The sequence below is a fragment of the Heptranchias perlo genome, chromosome 24 (genome assembly GCF_035084215.1).
Source record: "Heptranchias perlo isolate sHepPer1 chromosome 24, sHepPer1.hap1, whole genome shotgun sequence".
NCBI lineage: Eukaryota > Metazoa > Chordata > Chondrichthyes > Hexanchiformes > Hexanchidae > Heptranchias > Heptranchias perlo.
The window spans coordinates 4,845,871-4,858,784 of NC_090348.1; the positions used below are offsets into that span (position 1 = coordinate 4,845,871).

General features: G+C 41.5%; 1 protein-coding gene across 8 annotated transcripts in view; it reads left to right on the forward strand.

Annotated features, from left to right (window-relative positions):
* LOC137341515 (nuclear receptor subfamily 2 group C member 1-A-like) overlaps positions 1-12,914 on the forward strand; it is a 95,525-nt gene that overhangs the window by 51,223 nt on the left and 31,388 nt on the right. For 6 of the 8 annotated variants that reach the window (XM_068004641.1, XM_068004647.1, XM_068004643.1 and 3 more), the window contains 2 exons: positions 4,829-4,934; positions 7,122-7,238. In XM_068004641.1, the coding sequence (XP_067860742.1) occupies positions 7,128-7,238 (111 nt within the window). In that variant the 5' untranslated portion in view covers positions 4,829-4,934; positions 7,122-7,127. Of the gene's footprint in view, positions 1-4,434; positions 4,730-4,828; positions 4,935-7,121; positions 7,239-12,914 lie in introns of all 8 variants that reach the window. The other 2 variants (XM_068004642.1, XM_068004648.1) reach the window with 2 other exon arrangements.

The following is a 12,914-nucleotide window of genomic DNA, read 5'->3' on the forward strand; positions in this document are numbered from 1 at the left end:
CATTTAAACATCTCTGTTGACTTCCCTCAAGGTCTTCTGGATCAGTGTGTTCCACATTCTCAGAATTCTTTGTGTGAAAGATTTTTTTTTCTGAATTTATTTTTAACCGTCATGAATGCTTTTGTTACCTCCCAGATTTGATTGTTCCAATGCTGTCCTGGCTAGCCTCCCATCTTCCACCCTCAATAAACTTGAGCTCATCCAAATAACTGCTGCTCGTATCCTAACTGGCACCAAATGCATTCTCACCTATCATCCCTGTGCTCGCCGACCTACACTGGCTCCTGGTCCACCAGCGCCTTGTGTTCAAATCCCTCCATGGCCTCACCCCCACCCCCAATGTCTAACTTCCTCCAGCCCTAGAACCCTCCGAGAAATCTGCATTTCTCCAACTCTGACCTCTTGTGTATCTCCCTTTGCCGCCGTATTGGCAGCTGTGCCTTCAGCTGTGTAGGCCCTACGCTCTCGAAATCCCTCCCTAAACACCAGCACCATGTTGAGTTGGATATATACTGCTGTTCCTTCATCATGGCTGGGTTAAAATCTTGGAGTTCCCCACCTATCACCTGTAGCAGGTCAAGCAGAAGACCCACCACCACCACTTTGGGACAACTAGGGATGGACAATAAATGTGGCCTTGCCAGTGTTGCCCACATCCTGAAAACAAACTTTGGAAAAAAAAATGTAAACCTCAGCATCTCATTAGTCTGAGAACTTTTTGCACCTGTGCACTAGCTTTTAATGACTCCTATATCTGGACTCTAAGTCCCTTTGTTCATATACCTCCCTAGCACTTCCCCATTGAGATTATACTCCCATCTGCCATTATTGCATCCAAAATGTACCATCTCACACTTCGTTGTTTAGTATTCTTGGACTGTCCTTGGTGCACGTGACTTATTCCCATTGTTGTTTTTGCAGATTGTTTTTGCTAGCTGAAGTTATTGGTAACATATCCCATTACAGGACTTGTACTCTTGGCCACTGATCTGTGACTTTTTGGTGCTAAATCCTGGGGTTAGTTATGGTTGGGATAATGGGCAGGGATCCTGAATACTGGTGGTCCTGTTGGTGCTCTTTCGTGGCCAGTGGGTGGATTGCCGTGCTGAGGGAGCAGTTTGCGTTGAGTTTGGGGCCCATCCTTGGAGACCCACTAACTGGTATTTCAGTTCCAGGCAGAGGCCAAACATGACTTGTTCCAATCAGCAGATGTCTGACACGTGTTTCAGAGAAAAGGCTGACTGTTGAGCTGAAAGAATTTAAAAGCAACCAAGCAGGCTGTGAATGGAAGAGATTCATTTGAGGAATCCTTCCCTTCGGAACCAGATTGGAAATCGTTCCAGTTGAATGACCACCAGCTGGCTGGTGGTTGTACTGACGGTGGCAGGATTACTGACCTCTCATACAATGTAAAGCTTTCTCAAAGTCTGCAGTAAGTTGTTTTTTGAGTTGGGGAGTTCCTCACTAAAGGTACGATCAAGAAAGTTGAGGAATTTTTATAACTGGAATGAATTGGAAACTAAGCCGGTACGTGTCAGAACCACAGGTCCAGCGTGCCTTATGATCGGTCAAACATTGCAGAACCCAAAGTATAGATTGTGCATACAGGATCTTGTGCTGTAGTTTGAAATTTTAGTTTTTAGAGGTACATTTTTATTAAATACATATTTCTGTTAAGTTTAACCCTTGGGATGTTGTTGATGATTTGCCTCGAGTGATCTGGCTGTCGAGGCTTTTGGTGAAATAACTCTTCGAGCTATTGTACTTCCTCTTTTGGAAAATTGCATCAAAAGCTGATCTTGTGTCTCTGGTGTGACCATGTCTCTCTTTAGACTTCTGAATCTGATTGGCTGGGGGGAAATATGGACTTGGGATCTGGTTTTTAGTTAATCAGGAGCCAGCTTTTGTGATGGGGTCCTTCCTCTGCGCCCTAGGGCAAAAAAATACAGAAATGTGAGAATTGGCTTTATTATTACAAATGTCTAAAAAATTCAAATAATAGAGTAGCATATGGGAAAATAAAAGGCTTGCATTTATACAGAGCTTAATCATTTCTCTTGGATCGTCCCAAAAGTATACATGAATTATTTTTGAGGTGCAGTGGTTAATATGCATGCAAATGTGGGAGCTATCTTTGTGCACAGCATGATCCCACAAACAGCCATGAGATGAATGATCAATTAATCTATTTCTACTGGTATTGGTTGAGGGATTGGCCAGGATACTGGGAGAACTTGCTGCTCTTTTGAGCAGTGCTATGGGAAACCTTCACCTGAACCAGGCAAACTGGGCCTTGGTTTAACGTCTCATCTGAACGAAGAAAATGAGAAGTTGGGTCAAGCAGAAGCAAAGTGTATGACCTAGACAGCTTGGGATCCCTGCAGCTGCTGGCAGTCTAATGATTAACCCTCTTTTGGCAGCCATTCTGGGTTTAACACATTTTGAGCTATCAATAATTGACCTTGTCATGTCTAGGATTCAACAAGGTCATTCTTTACACTGTGGGCTTTCAGTTGGGTGGTGCAAAAAAAAAACAGCTTTTTTTTTGGAAGTTGTTCTGGAACTAGGATTTTTTTTTTAAAAAAGTAGTTAAAACTAGGAAAGAGAGAACAGTGGAGGAAAAAAAAAATCAGAATCGGCATAAGTAGTGAACTGTTACTTCCACTGGAAAGTGTGCAAGCATGGAAGATGTACGAGCAGAAGATCCAGTTCTATTTCATAGAAAAGAGGCGTCTGAGAGGTGATCTCATAAGGGTGCGGAATTTACTTCCAGGGTTAGTGGTTGAGGCAGAAACTAAGTCCACATTCAAAATTAGATTGGATAAGTGGATGAAAGAAAAGGGTTAAAGGGACATGGGAAGAGGGGGGGTAAATGGGATTGGGACTATTTGCTCATGTGAAGGGCAAACACCAACGATGGCCTGTTTCCGTGTTGTGACTTCTATGTATTTCTGTGTATGTATGTGTCAGTGAGTGTTGACAGACTATTTTGTAGTGAAGCCATTTCAAACAAGCCTGGTCCTGTCCTTGCCCAAAGTGCACACATGCACTTTCTACCAGTCACTGGGTAACCATCAGGTATTGGAACTCTGGCTGACTATTCGATCAATCCAGAGCCAATTTTCGTCTCTTGAGCCCCATAAACGGAGCAGAAAAATGGGCGAAGATTGGTGTTGCTGGCTCACCACCCATTTTTTGTCCAAAGTACATTTCCACTTCCGACTTGACCAGGCAGTGGAAGCTTCTGCAGAAACGGGCGGGGAGCTTCATTAAAATATTCTAATGTGGCAGAAGTAACGTCACTTTGTCCCTATCATTTTCCAACCTTTACACTGGAGGGCCGAATCTTCATATTCAGTTTTTACAAAATGGGTGTCTGAGGTTGCTAAACTGCGCCTTTCAATACAGAGGTATTTAAAGGGACAGACAGTAACTTCTGGCTGTGATTTTAAGCTTTCTTCCCTTGCCTCTTGCTGTGTTTTTGTTGCTTTGTCGAGGGCAACTGTACTGTGAAGGGGCTTTGTAGGGTGGCTTTTGGGACACCTAATTTTGCAAATAGCTTATCTCTCTAGATATAATGGGGGTCCCTTTGGTGGTAATTTATTTACTGCATGGAGACTGAGGAGGAGCAATGGGAGGACACCAGGCACTCACCCTTTAACACCAGCAGAGATGAACTTACCACCACCTGTCCAAGGAATTCTGTGTGGATGGGCTCTGATTCACCTGGGTGGAAGTGCCTGCTGCAATCTGATATCCATCCAGACTGCTGTACAAACATGATGCAGCCAATGTTCGGTTTATTGCAGGCATGATGTACTGCTACCCCATGGGATGAGTATCCTGGAGTGCCAAGGAGGCCACCCACCTCGGGCAGCATAACATCCACTTTGCCAGTCACAAAGCCCCATTACTTGTGCTCAGAGTGTATATGGTGACCACCCCCCTTCCGCACAACTGGGTTTCCATTTTGCATGTCATTTTTTTGGCGAGGCTGAAGGGGGAAGAGGGAGCTAAGACTGCCGTCAGGTTGAATTGTATTTTGAACTGTTCTCAAGGTTGTAAGATTCTACCTTCCTCCCCAGCATTGGTTATCATTGTGATTGCTGGGGTTATTTGTCCACCTAATTTGCTGTTCAATACCAGGTACTATGTATTTTAGATGTTATGCTATGAGCATAGACAAACTTACATTTGTATACAGGCGGGGTAAAAACTTTCACTTCTGTCTTACACCGCTTCATGATTGACATTTTATGATTGATTGATTGGATAGGTTGGAATATTAGTGTCTTGTCTCTAATAGACCTTTTCATGAACTTTGTTCTGAAGGAATATTGGAAAGGAATGTAATGTCTTTTATTGCATTTGCCTGCCCCAGCTACTTCTGCTCAACTATAGCTCCTGTATGACTCTCTCTTTCACCCACTACAGAGATATTGGAATGAACAGGCCCTGTCTTCCATCCTGCGCTTGCATTGCAGTTGTAGCAATTGGGGAGTCTGATAAGTTGTAAGAAAATCTCTAGTGCTACTCTGAGACTTCCCTGCTGCTTAAGATTGCAAGCTTGATGACGAGCATCGGCCTAATCTCATGGTGGGTTTAGGAGGAAACGATGTAAAACAAAAACTGAAACGAATGCAACAGCGGAAGAAAGCATATATTATCTTGGTGCTCCAACAGGATAAAATGGGCTTAAAAACCCCATTTAATCATGCATTACCCAAAAGTAATTTCAATTTAATTACATATTTGAATTAATTTGCAACTAATGTAATAATTTTTCCCCTCCAATTTTTAAAAATAATTTTTCTTCCACTCTTTTTAGGCATGCTGAAGAACAGCAAGTAATTTTGAGTCATCAGTACTGCTCTTGAATACAGTAGCATTTATACTTCTCTAAAAGCTGAGCACATTGTGAGGACAAATAGAAGGTAAGCTTTTATGCCACTTTGACAGTAGTATTGGGTCATTTGAGTTTACACTTTCATCATTATACTGGTGTGGCCATTACAGCTGTAAGCCAACATAATGCATGCAAACATGGTAGCATGTTGCATTTATATTGTAATTCAGACTCAATGCTGCAAACCGTAGGGGCAGATTAGTACTGCTTCATTTTTATACCATTGCCTCTCAGTAGAGCAGTACTGTGGGGTGTAGTTCATGTTACTTTTGTGCATACACACATTGGAAATGCATTTCTGCAAATACTTTTTTTTGTAAAATCAAAAATCCATAACTACATTGTCTGCCTCTGAATTGGTCCTGACACAAAATGGAGATAGAGGTGGGTTTACTTGAAAGCTAGGACCAATTTGGTGTGCGCAAGTATATCCGTGATCAAAGGTTTGGTGTTAGCCAGATTTCTAATCCTATCCCATCTCCTGTTGTCAGAGGTGTATGTTCAGAGATTTTGGCGATTGCAGTTTCGAAGATCTCTTCAGATGTTTGCCCTTCTTGCAGTGATCATTTTGTCTTATTAAATAACTACCCCTTTAAATTTTCTTGGCTGATATTGTGGCTTTGAAAAAAGAATATTTCTAATCTAACTATGCAGTTAGCTAATTTATCAGATTCTGCTACTTGTTCCTCTAATACTTAGATTAATGTTTTGCTTTATTTGAAGATTTGAATGTTCACATTTCATAGTGTATTTTCCATACTCCTGGCAAGGTGATATTAAATGAGAGTTGGGAAACTGATGTAGAATTTCATTGGTGGGTATTTAAAACTTTTTCCCCCCACATTTGGTCTAATTCTAATGTAATTTACAGTACCACTTTCAAATGCTGGAGTATATCCTAGTAATTGAGTGTATAGAAGTTTCAAACATCCATGAAAAAGATGCTGAGTTCAGTTAATGACGTACCAAATGTGTAAACAGAGATTATTTACTGTTGAAAAGATTTCTGCTTTGACCCCTAGTGTGAGAGAAAACTAATCTGGTACCAGTTACGAGTAAGCAAAATAGTACATTTATACAAATTGGGATATGAAGTTACTTCATCAGATCAATGCAGACTGATTTATTGGAGCTCCCCTGCTCAAAAATACTTTACTTTTTGTAGTAAATCTGTGTCATCAGCATTGTGCTTGGGGGGATTGCAAATGGGAGGAGGAGGCATACATCTGACAAGTGATTTGAGTCTGCTCATTATTTTCGGTCTCCCCTCTCTGGAAGAAGCCGTACTGCATACATCAGCCAGTCCGTGAGAGCATCAACAAACCATTCCGCAAGAAATCTTTCATCCTTTTTGACTCTGGGTGCCGATTGGGAAGCATCTGAGCAGGAAAATGTTAATATGGCTAAGTATTGGAAACACCTTTTAATCCTTCCTTTTTTGTGCTCTTTCCACACGCGCACACTTTTCTCCTTTTTTAAATAGTTTTATTAAATCTCTGGTGGGGTTTTCCCCAAGCAGGAGTTGCTTCCCACCAGGCAGCTATTCTGAGCTGAGTGAGTGGGATGTTCTGGGCTACAGATTGCTTGACAACTGCTGCTTCACAATCAGGTGACTGGAGATGCTCTTGTGGCAGAGTGAGACTGCTGTGTCCCCTTCTCCCCCAATACTAAAATGCTTCATTTAGCAGCCTGACCAAAAAAAATTACTGCTTAAACCCGTACCAACACGAAAAGGTATATTCAAGTGACGAGCAATGCTGGGACTCCAATCTGCAATCATCTGCTTGAGAGGCAGGTGATCTTCCAACAATTCTACTAGACTGCCCCAAATTGTTTCAATTTTTACCTTTTTGGACGTTCATATCCCTAATTTGGAGAGTATGGTGGCACAATCTTAACATTAGAGCTAGGCCATGCAGGAATGAAATCAAGCAGCAGTTTTTCACGCAAAAATGTAGTGGAAATATGGAACTCCCCCCCCCCCCCCCCCCCCCCCCCAAAATACTGTGGATGTTGGGTCAGTTGAAATTTTCAAGACAGATTAATGTTAGGTAACAGTATCAAGGGGTATGCATCAAAGGCAGGTAAATGGAATTGAGATACAGATCAGCCATTATCAAATTGAATTGTTGGACAGGCTCGAGGGACTGAATGGCTTACTGCTGTGCTATGGGGTTTTTCCCTTTGCTAAACTGCTGCTTTATGTCCACTACAGGTTCATATGCATCAAGTGTCTATGGCTGGAAGTCCACCAGTCTCCTTGGCTGAACAGGCTCAAGTAAAGCTCATCACAGTTACTGATGACTTGGTTCAGCAACTAGCTGAACATCAGGTATGGTTTATTGGTTACAGCTATTTATTGAAAATGATTCTAAGTGCTTGAATTCTATTACATGTACAGTGAGTGTAACTGCATTGTGAATGTTGGGCCAGCCAGGTAATATTTCAAAGATTTCTTCATAATTTTTTTAAAGAGACAATTGAATTCACCCATTCCAAGATTTATGATTGTTTTTCTACCAAAGATTTCTAAAACTTTCAGCTATATTGTGCCCTAATTCAAGCTGATCGCCCACACAATTTTAAGCTTGAGAAAACTGAAGGGCCATATCAGCAGTTACTTAATCTTAAAATGGACTCAACTTATGTTTTTCTCTTGCTGGAACTCGCAAAAAACAAATTTGGTTGCTAAATTGTGTCCCCTCACTTGGAATGTAAAAAGAGAAATGATTCTATCCTGCGCGTAAATGTTTCAGGAGAACATCAGACTGAATTTAAAAATACCTATTTTTCTGTACATTCAAGCCTACTTGTATGCAACTCCATATAGATACAATAACTTCAATACAAACTTCCCTTTCTATATATATCTAAGATAGGTTTAGAGTGCATGTGTGTAAATGCACAAAGCATGGTAAATAAGGTTGGTGAGCTGCAGGTGCAAATAGCCATATGGGTATATGATGTAGTGGCTCAAAAAAGGGCACGATTGGGTACTAAATGTTCCTGGATATAAGGTGTTCAGGAAAGATAGGGATGGGAAAAAAAGAGGGAGGTGGTGGGGGGCTGGTGGTGGCAACATTGATTAAAGAGAATATTGTAGTGGTAGAGAGAGGGGATGTCCTTGAGGGATCAACGGCAGAATCTGTTTGGTTAGAGTTAAACAATAGAGGTGCCATTACACTACTGGGTGTATTCTATAGGCCACCAACTAGTGGAAGGATATAGAGGAGCAAATTTGCAGGGAAATTAGAGAAGTGCAAGAACTATAGAGTAGTAGTAGTGGGGGACTTCAACTATCCTAATATAGACTGATACAGTAATAGTAAAAAGGGCAAAGAGGGGGAGGAATTTCTGGAGTGTGTTCAGGAGAATTACCTTGGTATGTTTCCGGCCCAATGTGGAAGGAGGCATTGGATCTAGTTCTGGGGAATGAAGTGGGTCAAGTGGAGCAAGTGTCAGTGGGGGGACATTTAGGGAACAGTGATTGTAGTATCATGAGGTTTAAATCAGTTAAGGAAGAGCAATCTAGAATAAAAATACTTAATTGGAAAAGGGTCAATTTCAATGGGTTGAGAATGGATCTGGCCTGGGTAAATTGGAATCAAAGATTGGCAGGCAAAACTGTAATTGAACAATAGGCAGTCTTTAAAGAAGAGATGGTACATTCCCACGAGGGGGAAAGGTAGGGCAATGAAAGCCAGAGCTCCCTGGATGACGAAAGAGAGTGTAAGATGAAGTAGAAAAAGGGGCGTATGACAAATGTCACATTGATAATACAAGTGAGAACCAGGCTGAATATAGAAAGTACAGATAAGTGAAAAAGGAAGTAGGGGCAAAGAGAGAATATGAGAGTAGACTGGAGGCTGACATAAAAGGGAATCCAAAAGTCTTCTACAGGCATATAAATAGTAAACGGATAGTAAGAGGAGTTGTGGGGCTGATTAGGAACCAAAAAGTAGATCTACGCATGGAGGCGGAAGTCCTGGCTGAGGTACTAAATGAGTACTTTGCATCTGTCTTTAGCAAGGAAGAAGATGCTGCCAAAGTCACAATAAAAGAGGAGGTAGTTGAGATACTGGATGAGCTAAAAATTGATAGAGGAGGTACTAGAAAGGCCAGCTGTATTTAAAGTAGATAAGTCACCCGGTCCGGATGGGGTGCATCCTAGGTTGCTGAGGGAAGTAAGGGTGGAAATTGCAGAGGTACTGGCCATAATCTTCCAATCCTCCTTAGATATCAGGGTGGTGCTAGAGGACTGGAAAATTGCAAATGTTACACCTTTGTACAAAAAAGGGTGTAAGGATAAACCCAGCAATTATAAGCCAGTCAGTTTAACCTTGATGGTGGGGAAGCTTTTAGAAACAATAATCTGGGACAAAATTAATAGTCACTTGGACAAGTATGGATTAATAAGGGAAAGCCAGCATGGATTTGTTCAAGGCAAATGGTGTTTAATTAACTTGAGTTTTTTGATGAAGTTGATGAGGGCAATGCAGTTGATGTGTATATGGACTTTCAAAAGATGTTTGATAAAAGTGCCACGTAATAGGCTTGGCAGCAAAATTGAAGCCCATGTTCTCCGTAGAGCAGAGAATGTTAGGAGGAGATTTGATAGAAGTGTTCAAAATCATAAAGGGTTTAGATAAAGTAAATAAAGAGAAACTGTTCCCATTGGCAGAAGGGTCGAGAACCAGAGGACATAGATTTAAAGTGATCAGCAAAAGAACCAAAGGCGACATGAGGAAAAACTTTTTTACGCAGCATGTAGTTATGATCTGGAATGCGCTCCCTGAAAGGGGGAGGTAGATTCAATTGTGGCTTTCAAAAGGGAATTGGATAAATACTTGAAGGGAAAACATTTGCAGGTCTACGGGGAAAGAGCAGGGGAATAGGACTAATTGGATTGCTCTTTCAAAGAGCCGGGACAGGCTGAACGGTCTCCTTCTGTGCTGTAACCATTCTATGAGCGCCCTAGTGTTTTTTGCATGCAACAAGAAATCCTGTCATTAATGTTAAGTAGGCAACAAAAATTAAAAATTGCAGTTCTTCTAATATCCGTGAACTCATAGTGTGTCTCTCTCTCCCACTTTATTATTCTGCTTTCCTATTCAACCCCTCAACTTATTGCTTTATCCAAATCACCAATTGGCTGTTTCGTCTTTATGCTCAGAGCTGCGTTCAGAATCAACTGAGTGGTGTTTCTCTATCCCATCTGTGAAACTGCACCATTCATTTTGCAAGACTTTTCACCCAACAGGTTAGGGAAAGATGGCACAACTGCAAAAAAAAAAAAGCAGCTGCTTTTCACGCAGTTTTCATGCAATCCACTGAATGTGGATGTTGTTGGTATGTTTGGAAAAAAAATAAGTTTCCGAAAAAGCACAAAGCCAGCATGCTATAGGCTGGCACCTATGAATCTTGGTTGCATGTGTTAGCTCCTTTTCGGAGCAACCTCAAAAGAGAAACCTGAAGAAGTAAGGCTTGACAAGCTTGAGGGTAACGTCCATCCGTGCCTTTGCTGGCAGAAAGTCAGCATTTAATAAATGTGTACACGAGGCACACTGTTACATTTCAAGATTTTTGCCTATTTGGCCGAGAGGTTTTTCAGGTTAATTTATATTCTGTTGCTATGAAATTAAAATTGTTTCACAAGGGGGTAACCCCTTGGGGGGCACACAAGTTGCTCAGGATATCGATTCAGACCTCTAACTGGGGTACCAGACAAAGTAGTTAACAGAATTGTGTTTGCTTACAGTGCCATGTAAGCTTGAGACGACCGGGAGGTTGTTTGTATAATTCCAGAGAGGTTTGCATTTATAATGTTGGATTAGTTCTACCCCTGAGCTCGCTGACCTACATTGGCTCCTGGCCTGGGAATGCCTGAATTTTCAAATTCTCATCCTTGTTTTCAGAACCTTCCATGGCCTCACCCCTCCCTATCTTTGTAATCTCTTCCAGCCCGACAACCCTCTGCGCTCCTCCAACACTTAGTGCGCATCCCTGATTTTAATCGCTCCATCATTGGCGGCCGTGCCTTCAGCTACCTAGGCCCTAAGCTCTGGAATTACCTCCTTAAACCTCTCCTCCCTAAGCCTATCTACCCCTCTTTCCTTAAAGATGCTCCTCTTTGACCACACTTTTGGTCACTTGCCTAATACCTCCTTATGTGGCTCAATGTCAAATTTTGTTTGATAATCGCTCCTGTGAAGCACCTTGGGACATTTTACTATGTTAAAGGCGCTATATAAATGCAAGTTGTTGTAGTTTTATTCATCGAGCGCAGCAGGAGGCCTTGCTAAGCAGGCATTAGAATTGCCATGTCTCCCACACCAAAGGGGGAAGAGACTCCTCATTAGAGGTGGAAGTTTTGATTGACAACTTAGCGAGCCACTCTGCAACAGAGAACTGAGGGAGATGCAGCGGTTAAGGTTTTGGCTTCCCCTCTCTATATAAAAAGACAGGAGGCAGGGAAATCTCTTTCTGAAGTTAGTGCCAGTCAGTTGAACAATGCTGATTTTTTTTTTTATTCATTCAAGGGATGTGGGCGTTGCTGGCAGGGCCAGCATTTATTGCCCATCCCTAATTGCCCTTGAGAAGGTGGCAGTGAGCCGCCGCCTTGCACCGCTGCAGTCCATGTGGTGAAGGTTCTCCCACAGTGGTGTTAGGTAGGGAGTTCCAGGATTTTAACCCAGCGACGATGAGCACTTTATAAAGTGAAGTAGGTCCATAATGAAGGGCAAAGTTTCATAATTATTTTTGATGTTACGAGGGGCAATAAGAAAAGCTCACAGTGAAAATAGAGCTCCTGTTCATTCATATATGTAAAATAAACCAATTTGTTCGTTTATAGTTTGCCTTTTCTCACTAGAATGTATTTCAGTCTTCCTTCCAAAGGATAGGAGAAACACGCATGGCGAGGGCAGAGTATTGAGTACACATTTCTAAGGGTCATATTGTGACAGCCCTCTGGTTAGACAATCGTTTAATTAGCTAAAGCATAGTTAAGGTGCTCTCCAGTTCGTAGTGGACACGAAGTCTGCTTACGGGAGTGCCTAGTGATTCTGAACCTGAGAATATCTAGTGCAGACCTGAAATTTATAATACACTAAGAAACGGGGCTCGTTTATTTTTAAGTTCTCTAATTTATTGATATTTGCACTGACAAATGGGGACCAAATCATCTTTCACTTCATTGTTTGTGCAGGATGGGAGTTCCTGCTGATCTGGCTGCTTTTTTTAAAACTGCAGCAGTTGCTAGCTGTTCAAACTACTACATTACTAATTTCAGTGGTTTTTGAGCACAAATAGAACTAAACAATTTCTGCAATCGTCAGGCCCTGCTTAATGTAGCACAGATGAAGTATAACAGTTCAGTGCTAAGATTTTTAAAGTGCTGTAATCATCCTGAAAGTAGTTGTAGATGTGCTTGTTTTAGGCTAAACAATGCAGAAGAGGTTTTCTTTATATTTTCTAGCTGGAATTCCTCCACACGTACTTCCTATAAATAGACCTATCGAAAACAATTTATTTCCATAGTTTTGCCCTGCTTTAACTGGATTTTATAGGGACCGGTTTATTTAATGTAAACTGGAATCCAGACAGTTACAGACGTAGTGTTTAAAATGCCAGTGGCATAAGGTAATATGCAGTGGTCCTATTGAAATAGTGTGTGTTAAACTGCCCCAGTGGCCTAGTGAATAAAGGCACACTTCTGCAATATGCTTTCTGATTGGTTTAAACTTAATGATAAAAGAATCACCAACTCAGCTCCGAAGGCAGCTAATGTGTGAATGAAAACTGCTACGGTCATAGGAAGCAACAAATCGAGCATGAGCGGCGAGGAAAATCTATCAATAAAACAAACCAGAATCTGAACCAATCAAATATCCGCCTGCAGAAGCCAAAAGGTAGCGTCAGCTTGGATTTAGAAGTTGTAGGTCGTAAAATCACCATAGGAAAATCAAATGGATATAAATTACATGTTTTTCACAAGGAATTTGACAAA